The sequence below is a fragment of the Elephas maximus genome, chromosome 4, assembly GCF_024166365.1.
Source record: "Elephas maximus indicus isolate mEleMax1 chromosome 4, mEleMax1 primary haplotype, whole genome shotgun sequence".
Lineage (NCBI taxonomy): Eukaryota > Metazoa > Chordata > Mammalia > Proboscidea > Elephantidae > Elephas > Elephas maximus.
In genome coordinates, this window is record NC_064822.1 from 157,564,021 (window position 1) to 157,577,021 (window position 13,001).

Here is a 13,001-nt window from a genome sequence, read left to right on the forward strand (position 1 = left end):
AGTGTGTATCCCTCCTACCTGCTTTGGGAAGGGCAGACAGTGGGAGGAGGCAGGGGGAACATCCAGTCCATGTAGTGCTCAGAAATCTCAGAGCTCATCATTTCCTCACTTGCAGCCGTCTACTTTCTCCTGCCTCGGAAGCCCAAGTTGCCTGCCTCTGAGCTAAGCAGTTTCAGTGGGAGAGGGGGGAAGAACCGCTTTGGATTGCATGATTAATTTTTAAGATGCTCTAATCAAATTCCCAAGTCCAAGTATACAAATAATGTGATATCAACTTAAGTGAAGGGCAGGCTGCAATAATGACCATGTCTTTAGCCTTTGAAAATATACCACTGTCTTTATAGCTATTGATTTGACAGAGCTGCTGCCCTTCTGACTCTGGTTTCTCTATCTTAGTAGTTTCCATTTTTATCTTTCCCTTGGTTGGCTTTCATCAAAGCAACAATGTGGCCACACAGAAGATACACTACTACATTATTCTTAAGGACTTAATTTCCTGGATCACCGTCATCAAAGTCTGTTTTTCAAATTATACCACTAAGAACTTCTATTTGCACACAAAATGGAAATTCAAGGAATTCCATTTTATATTCTTGTACTTATTTTTCTAATTAGTCATCATTGATTATTATGGTTCCTTGATTACTCCTATTTATCCAACTCACCTACAATACTCATTTAATCCATTTGCATTTTCATGTAATTAATTTATGTTGTGTTTGATGTAAGAAAATGGGAAATGTGTGCAAATATTTCATTAGTATTCAGTTTTAAAGAACCAGTAAATATAATGGAAAATACTAACCCAAATATGTGAGAAATTGTCAGCTTATTCTAATCAGTCTCTCTCTCTATTCTTTCTTTCCAGAAAACATGGATGACACAAATAACAGCAGCAATCTCTTGCTTTATGAAGAGTCTGGAAACCAAGAAAATATCTCTTTTCACATTGCCTGCAGAATCTTCTGAAATTTAAGGATCTAAAACACATTTACAGACTTAAAACAAGCTGTCACATACCTTTTTAGGTATTAGGGCTTAAAGTACTCTCTCATCCAAGCTTTTGCAACACTTACCTAGTGATGAGCTAGAAGGAAATGGGCATTAGAAAGGAGTTCCAGAATTTGAGAATTTGAGTTAAGAAAATCCTCAGTACACAGGATTAATGACCACAACAGATTTGAGCTCTGGGGGATTTCTTGGCAAGTATATACTCATATCCAGACTAGCTTATAATGTGTCAGTCAGGCTTCCAAGAGGTGTGAGTGAAGCATGGCGTTATTATAATTTGTAAAAGGGTGAATGATCTGATAAATGGGTGTTGGGAGGAAGACAATGTCCACTGCTTGCTTGCTTCCAATATGAATTCTAGCATTTTTCTTTGTGTATATCTACAAAATAATGAAACCAATTTTCCAATATGGCTTGGTAGTCAGTCTTAATGCTTTATAGTCCTACCTCAAACATAATAATTCCTTTAATACAAAGCTTGATTGCTCTTTTAATATTATTACTGTTGTTAGCTGCTGTCCAGGATCAGACCATTGCGATCCATAGGGTTTTAATTGACTGATTTCAGAAGTAGATCACCAGGCCTTTCCTCCTAGTCCATCTTAGTCTGGAAGCTCTGCTGAAACCTGTTCAGAAACATAGGTACACTTAAACCTCCACTGACAGATGGTGGCTGCCCATGAGGCGCGTTGGCCAGGAATTAAACCTGAGTCTCTTGCATGGAAGGCAAGAATTCTACCACTTAACCACCAATGCCCCCTCCACCCCCTTTTAATATAGTAAGCAATAAATAATTCCTATACTTAAACAGCGGGTTTTTTTTTTTTTTTTTTTAATTCCTGTCATCCAAGAGTTCATTTATCTCAGGTATAGTACTCTAACTTGGAAGCAAAAAAAGCCCAAAAATGAAATTTACTATTTTATTTAAGGAAAGAAACAACAAGCGTCTGTTCCAATTTCACCAGCTAACACTTTTTACGTGGAAGATTTTCCAATAAGGTATATTTCTCTTAACCTCATTTTTAGATGAAGGATGGCGTCTGCCGTAAAAATACTTCCTGGTTTTGAGTGTTTTTGTGTGTGTGTCCGTGTACTTTAGCACAGTGTAGTTGCTTTTAATCTTACTTGGCAGGATTTGAAAAAATCATTAAAATTTTTATGAAGGCAGCTTGACTAATAATATTATCAGGGAGGGACATATACTATTAACTGCATATAAGCAAATAACTATTAGGGTCAGATCCTATAAAATGGAAGTTCACAGCCTTCAGTTCTAGGCAGGGTAGGTACCTTTTGCAATTTCCAAAACAGAAGTAGTGCATTTATCCGATTTGGCTGCAAGACAAATGATATCTTAACTGATCTCTTTAAATTGGAAAATGGGATAGAGGGGATAAAGTTTGGGGGAGTCATAAGCACAGTAATTATCTGAGGAAAATACAAATTTCACCATGCAAACAAGGCAGGGCTGTCAAGTGCGATAGCAAGGCTCTTGTAAAAGGGGCAGCCAGCACTATTAGAATGGAGGGCCACAGCCACAGTCTCTTTATAACAATGGCAGACACTTATTAGGAGTAAGGAAACTTTGGAAAGCAATAACTATTGTTAATGGCTAAGAATAAATGAGGAAAAAAAGGTAAAGAAGTAGAACAGATTTCAAGTGTGAACCTAGAAATGGGATCCGGATGAGACTGAACCGAAAGAGGTTGTATCCAGGGTCAGACAATATAGATTTATGCAAGAGATCATTTAAGAAAAAATGTCAGGCTACAAAAAATCTTTGGAAAGATAATAACAATCATCCATCAGAGATTTTTAGGTATAAACTGATCTCAGAGGAGAAGAATGGATTAGGCCTGGGTGATCACTCAAGATACCTTTAGTCCCATGAGTACCTACAAAAAAAAAAAAATCCAAACCCACTGCCGTCGAGTCGATTCCGACTCACAGCGACCCTATAGAACAGAGTAGAACTGCGCCATAGAGTTTCCAAGGAGCACCTGGCGGAATCGAACTGCTGACCTCTTGGTTAGCAGCTGTAGCACTTAACCACCATACCACCAGGGTTTCCTCCCATGAGTACAGAAACCACATATTTATCTGTATAAAGGACTAGTTTCCTCCTTAAACCCCCTAAAAAGGAAAGACTAAATTAACAAAGTATGTAAAACAGCTTATGAATATATATAAATTGAAATTCTATAAAGCTCATAGAATAGCATATCTAATAAATTACATATTCAGTGTTTGAAGACATACACATTATCCTCTTCAGAGGGAAGCATATGAGACTGAAATGGGGGGGAGGGGAACACAGCAGAAAACAAATGATACACTGAGCCCTTATAAAATGATCTTTAAATGGGCACCTGGGTATTAAACTTAGACAATGAAAGAAGGCATTAATTTTTTTTTAATATTTTAGTTTTGTTAATTCTATACAATAATGAATGGAAAGAAAAGGTGATGTCTCAAGCAAAATGGCATTCACAATTTCCCCTGAAATCATCGACTTTTAAAATGATTACTATTCTAAGTTGCACAGCATGTTGAATATCGCCACTGTCTATATCCAAGCGCAAGGTTCCAATATTTTGTAAATAAATTAATGCAAAATGGCTAATATCTTGTTCTCTTTTTTAAATAGACAAAATAATTTATAATCACAGACTACATCTACTGGAAAGAAATATTTTTTAATATCATCTTTAACATATAAAAAAAAGCAACAATTCAATAAAGATCCTTCCATTGTTCTTTGTACAGGTTTCAACACTGAGCCATGTAATTTATCAGTGTATTTACAATCAATAACCTTTCCAATCACTGAGTTTAGAAATTACAGTATTGACTGAGCTAAACTCTCTCACAAAATAAGGCACAACTACATGATCACAAGTAATAAACACAATACAAATAATGAATCCAAAAACTAAATGAGAAAATATTCATGCAAAAGTATTCACAGAAATTATGAATGTATGATCCAGTTCAAGTATAGAATGTCATATACATAACTGCATTGTGTTACAAGAAAGTCATTACTTCTACACAGAAAGAACTTCGCTATTTCCAATTCTATTTTGTACAATTATACATAAATTCAGTACATTTATGCACAATATTCACATCTGCAACAATAACAAATTGATCATTAAGATTCAGGCAAAGGGCAATTAAGACGCAATAATGTGTGGCACATTATAATTACAGAATACCATTCATCAAGTTCATGTCTACGAATACTAAATTGATGGCACATTTAAATCTTATGGATCAAATCATCCGTGGTTTTACAGCCAAAGTGCATTTAACAAAAAACTGCTGCAGTCAAATAGGTCATGAATATCAAAATATATGATCATAATTTGCTCTCCACTTAAAATCCGAACATTTTTATGCAAATGCAAGGTTAAAAAAAATTGCCTCTAAAATTCTAGACATTATATAAATAATCATAAAGGCTTTTTAAGAGAGATGGGAAACTAACAAATTTGGCAGTTGCTATTTAGCATTACTGTGAGGAAAATATTAAACTAGCTAATTCCACATTAAGAGGTAGATGAACACAATATTATTTGTATACTACATTGAGGTTCTGTGTTTGTTTCCCTTTTTTCTTAAAAAATGAACAAATCCTCTACCAGCAGCTTTGCCATCTTTCTATTTTAAAAATTCCGTAGGTATAGTTTATTGTACACTAACCCAGCAAGACTCAATTTTAACTCACTTTTCAGTGAGGGGATTTGGGATTTGCTAACACATGAGGCCAACTGGCTTTGCATCAGAGCCAAGAGCTGGGGCCCTGCGCACACCAGCTCTAACTCACTGACAAAATAATGGTACCAACAGACACCTAAAAGGTACAGCCAATAAAGACTCAGAGAAGATGACTTTTTAATTGAAAAGAAATAAAAATAAAACCCTTTAAGTTTTGCTTCCAGAACACCTTCAGTTTATGAGAGTTGATTGCAAAAATGTTAGATTCCACTTGTAATAGTACCAAGATAGTAGCCCGTGGCAAATTATTCAGGATCTATGAAATGAGATTAGTTAGATGAGAACTAGTAAATCACTCAAATGTACAGTTTCCTTCGTTGGCCTCCACAATTTTTTCTGAATATGTAGGTGGGGGAAAGGAGGTGGTGGTGGGCAGGGAGAAGGCCGTCAGTGCATTTAATTACAGAAGATGAAGCAAACAAATATTCTCAGGGATTATTACGAAGTTTTATTAGTTTTAAAAAGAAGCAAAAACAGTGGAACTGTAAATGTCTGTGTTTTTCCAACACATTCATTAAGTTACTTATACGTAAAAGTGTAGAATTAAGACTATTTGGAAGGATTTGGAAGTATATGAAAATTCATAAATAATTTTAGCTCAGTTTATATTATACAACTTGTATAATATAAAGTCATTGTATTTCTTCGTTGTTTATGCTTAAGGATATACATTTGTCTAAGCCCAGGGACTCAATCAGCATCCTTAATAACTATCGACAACAAGGTTTACTTAAGTTTTTTTTTTTTTAATAATTAAATGAATATATGGCAATCTCTTTTAGTTTATGTATGTCACAGACATAGTATAAACATTATAAATTTTAATTCAGCATGGTATTAGAAAACAAGCACGTATTACAAACTATTTATTGTAAATGAAATATTAACTCCTATCCTCTGTTATTGTTAGCAAATGACTGCACTAAACAAATGTGTGATGTTGTATTTCTTCTCTAAACAGAGTAATAAACAGCATTAATGCTGACTCTCTCCAATTTTGCAAATTAATGAGACTATAATAAATTAAAGTTCAATGCCATTATTCCACATACAAATAGGCTAATCAGTATCCTTATGGCGTTTAGGCTATTTCAGTTTTCATAATTAACTTCGGGATTCCTGAATACATTTATTTTTGGCGACACTTTCCTGTCCAGCTGTCACTTCAAGGTAATTTCACAGCATTATTTTTGCAAAGTAAAAAGATCTCCTAGTTGATATGAAGCTCCAAATTCTGGATAAATTTAAATTTAAGTCAGTTTTACAACTTTTAAAAATTCTTCCCTAATAGATAAGAAAATACAAAGTAGAATATTGAATGTCTCCTTGCTATTTTTTTATTTTGTTTTTACAGATAAGACTGTAGCAGTATCAGTTACTAGAAGATGCAGATTTATAAAACAATTATAGTGAAGCTGAGCTATGCTTGGGAAGGTTAAACCAAATTGAAGAAAAAAACAGATCCTTTAAAAAGCAAACCGAGATTCCTGAAGAAGCTGGAGAGACCAAATGAAGTTACAATATGAAAGCTAACCTCAAAAGACTTCTTTCTTAAAAGAAACAAAGAATAGGACCATTATACAATGTCTATTATTCATCCCCCAATTAGCGATGAAGGTGGGAAGCGTTGTAGGATTCATAATAGAAAGTATGAGGGGGTTTAAAAGTGAGATAGAAAAAGACAAAAAGAAAAAGAAAAATTAACTCTAATCTTTAAAATACAACCCCAGGATAGCCAAAAAGTAAGTAAATTGATTTTATAGAGGTTTTCATAAAATCCATCTAAGAGAATTTAACCTGTACTGTTAAAACAAAAACCATGTTTGAATTCATGGTTGATGAATTCCATTTTAAAATATTTTAAAATAAACTGTTTCAAATACTCAAGTAGTAAATTTCCAACGTGACAGTGCAACTGATCTATGGACTTATACGTAAGAAAAATGTTAGAAAGTTTTCTATTTCTGTGCATGACTTCACAAAGAGAATATTTTATATAATAATGCGTTACTGTGCAACAAAAACACAAGTGACAACATCATTTAAGTACATTTTTGTACCTTAACTTTGGGAGAAAGAAGTAAACTATGCAATCATATTCATGTTACTTGTGAACAATGAAATAATATTTAAAAAAATACATTGCTATTTTCTGTCCAAAGTTTATTTACATTTCATTGGCTAATTCTAAACTTGGCATGAAAGCTGTCCCAGGGGTCAAATGGAAAAAAATAATGAAAGATAAACCCAAGTCTCACAAAAATAGAAGAGTTTTACTTGATATTGATAACATTTCAAAATATACGAATTCTAATTTGGTCTAGTATTGCAACCACTGTCCAAATCAAATAGTAGTCCAAGTACTCTATTAAGTGCATTTATTAAAAATCTAATGTTAGTGTAATATGACTTTGATGTTGTGATAACCCATTATCCTTGCAAGTCATTGAAACATGCATCACAGACACGAACAGGCTTCTTGGAAGAAGGAGTTAAGGCATTTTTGGCTGAACACTCAGCACAGAAGATATTTCCACACTGTCTGCAGTGATGCTGTAAATGACAAAAATTAAAGCATTCAAGCATAAAAACTACAGAGGAAACTTCATAAGACTACATGAATGCAAACTACACTGTGAAGATATATTAACTTTCAAGTAATTGGTGTATTATTTAATAATATACTACTTCAATATGTTCATTTAATCCCTGAGTGATATTAAAATAAAGATAGCTAAAATTTATTGAATACTTCCTATTTATCAGACACTATGCTAAATATATTATATGGATTATATCACCGATTTCTCAAAAGAACCCTAGGAGGCATTTCTTTAAGTGTGGTTAATAAAGTACCCCCAGCAGATAAAAAGACTATTCCTTGCCCCCAAAATGTTCTAGCAAAAATGCCTTCAGTAGGATGCAAACTGGAATCATCACATGACAGTATTATTTAGAATACCTTTTTTTTTTTTCAATCTGTTTTTCCTCCCTTTCAAATTATGGCTGAAACATGATAAGTTTCATACTGGAGCACTGGTTCAGAAAATGATTGCTCCACAGGGTGATTCAGTAGTAAGGCAATGCCTGAATTTAAGACTGTAAAACTCAAACACAAAAACTAACCGGAAAATAGATTGCATGAAGTTTAATTAATATACCAAAAACCCCACTGCCGTCGAGTTGAATCCGACTCACAGCGACCCTACAGGACAGAGTAGAACTGCCCCATAGAGTTTCCAAGGAGCACGTGGTAGATTCCAACTGCTGACCCTTTGGTTAGCAGCCGTAGTTCTTAACCACTACGCCACCAGGGTTTCCTCTTAATTAATATATATAGTGGTAAATTTAAAAATCTACCAATAAATGGAAACTTTTTAAAATCTGTGATATGCAGGGCTATTTTGATGGTGAAAACACTCATTGTCACTGATGAATAAAATGCAGAAACACAGCTAGATGAACAAAATCATTTACCCGTCTCACAGTTACTGAAAAGCCTTTCCCACACGCCATACAGTTTTGTACTTCATTGTCTTCAGCCCACTTTCTATTCAACGCTTGTGTATGTTTGATCTATTTAAAAAACAAAACGAAAAACATGTTTCAATACATCATAACATTCAATGTTTTAAAGGATAACAGAACATTTCTAATTTGGTTCCAGAGTTTTATAAATATTTTTATTATATGCAACATGGAATAAAATTTTAAAAATCAGAAATTCCACTACCAAAAGTAGCTACGTTCCTAAGCCCGAATGACAAAATAAAAGTAAACCAGCTTTTATTCCTCAAAGGCATTGGTGACTTCTAACCATTGGTGATTTTCCACCTACCCTCAGGACACTGAGCGCAGACTCTGACCATTTCTTTAACACATATGGACTCATACATTCTTTAACAGTCTGAAATTTTTTAATTTTTGTCCAGTACTGATAATTCATGAATGGCATGCTCTCTGATAATTCATGAATGGCATGCTCTCTAAATATGCCTGGGTCTCTCAGATAAGTCTTTTATCTTTTCTATTTAATTACTGGTAACACAGTACTGACAGACAGTAGCAATTTATTTATTAGGATTTATTAATTATATGGTATAAAAAAAAAAGATTGAAAATATGCTTTTTACTAAGAGGTAAATTCTAAACTAAGAAACTGTCCCACATCACATAGTGACTCACCTGAAGGGACTGATTTTCTCTGCCCAGCTCCTGCACTGCTGCAGTTGTATTATCCAGCTTTCTTTGCAATTCTACTACTTTGGTCTGAAGCTTTTCTATTTCACCTTCGCCTTTAAGACATCTGGAATAGATTGGAAAGAGATAATTAATTTTTTTTTTTAATTACAAAAGACCCATCTAGACTATAGATAATGGACTACTTTAGGAACTTTAAATACAATACAGTAATTTAAACTATCTGATTGTTTTAAGGGTTAGATTTTAAATGGCAACTTAAATACACTGCAGGAGCTAGGCACTTTTCTCAAGTTTCTTCTATGTTAAAACTTTGAAGAAAAACGTGCACTATGACAATCTTTTTTTGTCACTTACACTGGAAATAAATTAATTTCACTAGGCATCAATCACCTTTCTAGTAGTGCTCGCCTTTCATCTTGATTGTTCTGCACTGTTGCTTCTAATACCGCAATTTCACCCCGTAGGTCATCTGTTTGCTTCTCAAGTTCACTAACTCTCCGTTGACTAGACTGCCACTCCTTCTTTACAGTGCCTAAATTTTCATTTAATGCAGTAATCTGCATGGTAAGTTTAGCTTCATTTTCTTCATGCTTCTTGATTCCCACTTCTTTTTCTTTTATTTCAGAACGCTGAGAAAATAAAAAATGGGGAAAAATCTTAGAAAAGTAGTGTAAAATAAATTTATTTACTGAATTTAAAATATTGGCAACATAAGTAACATTACTTCTTCAGGAAAGGAGGTAGAAGAACATATCTGATTATACACTAATAAAACTGATTCCACAAACATCTGTGTAATTTGAGCTGGCTCAGAGAATACAATGCTGAGTGATGGTTAGCGAGCCTCTTAAAATGTCAAGCTAAAGTGAAGCAGTTTGAGATTTTTCTTTTTCCCACCCGAGCAAGGGAAGACACACATGTTTAGGGATAGCAAGGCACCCTGGAAACAAAGCTGGCATTTCCTTATGTCTCCCAACTCCACATGCATCCTTTTGTCTCTATCAACCTGCCAAAAAATAATACAAACCCTTCAAATCACAGTTTGAACTTGAAACTAACTCTTCAACTAAAACATTTAGAGGTCAAGTTATCTGGGAATATTTGGATGTAATTCAACAGAGGAAAGCCAGATGCTTCCCATTTGGCATGCACAACTCAGGGAAGGAAAAGCAGACTTTGGTCATCGTAATGCCAAACTGACGTTTCCGTTCCCCTTTATCATCTTTGACCAAACAAATGAGTTTAAAAGGATTAGCATTCATTCCATTTACTTCAATCTATACAGCTGTGGGTTTTTTTTGTTTTTGTTTGTTTTGGGTTTTGACACTAAAAAATGTTTTTTCTGAGTTATGTTTTACTCTGATTTTCACTCACATAAACTAAAATCTAATTAGAGTAAAATACTTCCAATCACATGTCAGCTAAGTAAACAAATTAAAAAAAAATTAGATCTCCTTAATTAGTTCTCTTAATCAAAACCTAAAATGCCAGGTGAGCATTTCAACCTTTTAAGGAGAAAAATCCCCTTTCACTCAGAGCTCTATTATAAGCTCTATTATAAGATGCATTTCCCATCACTACCCACTGACCAGTTTGGCTTCCTTCTCAGCGAATTCTTTCTTCAGCTCATCTTCTTCCTTTTTCACCTGCTCTTTCAGCACTTGCTGGTTTTTCTTCTCCTGTTCAAGAGTAGTCTTCAGGGTGTCTACTTTTCCCTGAAGCTCTAATTTCTGCTGAATCAAAAGTTGTTTGGCATCCTTGAGACTTGTTACTTCCTGTTAAAAAAGTAAGGCCAAAAGTAAATCATCCTTAATATTAAACAGTTTAAAATGTAGCTGAAATTTATGTGATTTATCACAACAAGAGTTGTAACATGAATTTCAGGCACTTCTCTTAAAAGATTTTTGAAGTTTGGTATTTCAAACAATTGGTTAAAAACACGCAAGACTGCTCCCTTCCTGCTCAACAGTCATTTAAATTCAGGTGATAGCTGGCACACTTATGCTGTGATTAAATTCTGTTAACAATCTCTATCCCCTATGTTCCCGTCCCTCACTTAGCTTGCACTTATTTGTCACCATTCAGGCATCACACACTGTGCTAGGGTCTGAGGATGTAACACAGGATGAATTATATACAGTCCCTGCTTCCAGGAAGTCACAGTATGGAGGAACAGAATGACACAGAGATAATCAATTACAAGCCAAATGGTAAGTCTACTGATCGACACACAGGATATTATCATGAGAGTTCTCAGGAGAGAATTTAACCTTTCACTTAGAAAATGAATAATATTTTACAAAGCAAATGATAGACAATTAGCTTTCAATTGACACCCTACCTATGCTTCTGACAGGTAAAATGTTCAAAATAAGGGATCATTCCAGGCTTTTAGGAAGAAAAATAATTGCAAAAAAACAGAATTCCTTAAAATCTTATTTCTAAACTCTTGTATATTTTGAAGTTTACTCTCTACAAGCAAAATTTTCCAAATCAGTATCTCTCTTGATTACCATCTCAACAAAATCTAAACTCTTAGGGTTACTTTGATTTATTCAGTAATCTAAAAACCAAAGTAATATAGTTCCAGTATGTACTGATACTATACAACACGAGATTGTTCTGGCAAGAATGTTTGCAAAAATGGTAAAATAATGCACCTGGTATACAGTAGATTCTCTCTCTCTCTCTCTTTTTTTTTTACTTGAACACCAAGAAGACAATATAAAAGAACAAATATTCTCTTAACATACCTTTATGCTTTCTTGCTTGTGAGACTTAAGTTCTTCACTCAGCTTAGCAATTTCTTTTTCTTGTCTACACTTAATTTCCTCTATCTCCACCAATTTAGATTTTTCATTTACCAGTTCTTTTTCTATTAGTGACTGTAGAAAAATGATTTAAAATAATTTAAAAGCAAATACTTAACTGAAGATTAATAAAAACATTTATGACCCTGGCTCTGCCCCTTTCCATCTAAGTTAACTTGAGCAAATTAACCTCTCTTGCCTCTGTTTCATTATTTGTACAATGTCAACAACAATAAGATTATTATGCAGATTAAATAGTTACAGTTAATACTGTAAAACTGAATACTGCCCAGCCAGAGTAAGGATGTTACAAAAGTTAGCCATAGCAACCACTGTTATTCTTATTAGTATTTTTATCAATATTCTCTTTATACCAGGCACCTAGTTAGAGCATTACGTATTACCTCATTTATTATCAGATTTTTATTCCCATTTTACAGGCAAAGGAACAGAGGTTTAGAGAACTGAAATAATTTAAGCAGAGGTTGAGCCAAAGCTAAAAAACCTTCTATCTAATCCAAAGTCCTTACAATTAAACTCCTATAAATTACTTTGTTGTTGTTAGGTGCCATCGAGTTGGTTGCGACTCACAGCAACCCTAAGCACAACAAAATAAAACACTGCCTGGTCCTGCGCCACCCTTGCATAACCAACAGTTGTCATGCTTAAGCCCACTGTTGTAGTCACTGTGTCAATTCATCTCATTGAGGGTCTTCCCCTTTTCTGCTGACCCTATACTTTACCAAGCATGATGCCCTTTTTCCAGGGACTGGTCCCTCCTAATAACATGTCCAAAGTATGTAAAACACTGTCTCACCATCCTTGCTTCTACGGGGCATTTTGGCTGTACCTCTTCCAAGACAGACTGGTTTGTTCTTTTGGCAGTCCATGGTATATTCAATATTCTTCACCAACACCATAATTCAAAGGCATCAATTCTTCTTCAAAAAAATTCTTCTTCAGTCTTTCTTATTCATTGTCCAGCTTTCCCATGCACACGAGGCTAATGAAAACACCGTGGCTTGGGTCAGACACACCTAAGTCTCCAAGGTGACATCTTTGCTTTTCACACTTTAAAGAGGTCTTTTGCAGCAGATTTGCCCAATGCAATGCACCTTTTCAATTGATACCCTACCTAAGCCTCTTGACTGCTGCTTCCATGGGTGTTGACTGTGGATCCAAGTAAAATGAAATCCT

The 13,001-nt window shown here is 34.5% G+C and overlaps 2 protein-coding genes across 17 annotated transcripts in view; one reads left to right on the top strand and one right to left on the bottom strand.

Moving 5' to 3' along the window:
- The window catches only part of PLEKHG7 (pleckstrin homology and RhoGEF domain containing G7), a 74,335-nt gene extending 72,593 nt beyond the window's left edge, over nt 1-1,742 (top strand). For all 3 annotated transcript variants that reach the window (XM_049884057.1, XM_049884058.1, XM_049884059.1), the window contains one exon: nt 869-1,742. In XM_049884057.1, coding sequence (XP_049740014.1) covers nt 869-976 — 108 coding nt within the window. In that variant the 3' untranslated portion in view covers nt 977-1,742. The remainder of the gene's footprint in view (nt 1-868) is intronic.
- Nucleotides 1,743-3,520: 1,778 nt separating this feature from the next.
- EEA1 (early endosome antigen 1) overlaps nt 3,521-13,001 on the bottom strand; it is a 345,249-nt gene continuing 335,768 nt past the window's right edge. For 4 of the 14 annotated variants that reach the window (XM_049884047.1, XM_049884050.1, XM_049884048.1 and 1 more), the window contains 6 exons: nt 11,748-11,879; nt 10,584-10,769; nt 9,385-9,623; nt 8,977-9,097; nt 8,269-8,367; nt 3,522-7,344 (listed from right to left, as the gene is read on the bottom strand). In XM_049884047.1, the coding sequence (XP_049740004.1) occupies nt 7,222-7,344; nt 8,269-8,367; nt 8,977-9,097; nt 9,385-9,623; nt 10,584-10,769; nt 11,748-11,879 (900 nt within the window). In that variant the 3' untranslated portion in view covers nt 3,522-7,221. Of the gene's footprint in view, nt 7,345-8,268; nt 8,368-8,976; nt 9,098-9,384; nt 9,624-10,583; nt 10,770-11,747; nt 11,880-13,001 lie in introns of all 14 variants that reach the window. The other 10 variants (XM_049884056.1, XM_049884055.1, XM_049884053.1 and 7 more) reach the window with 5 other exon arrangements.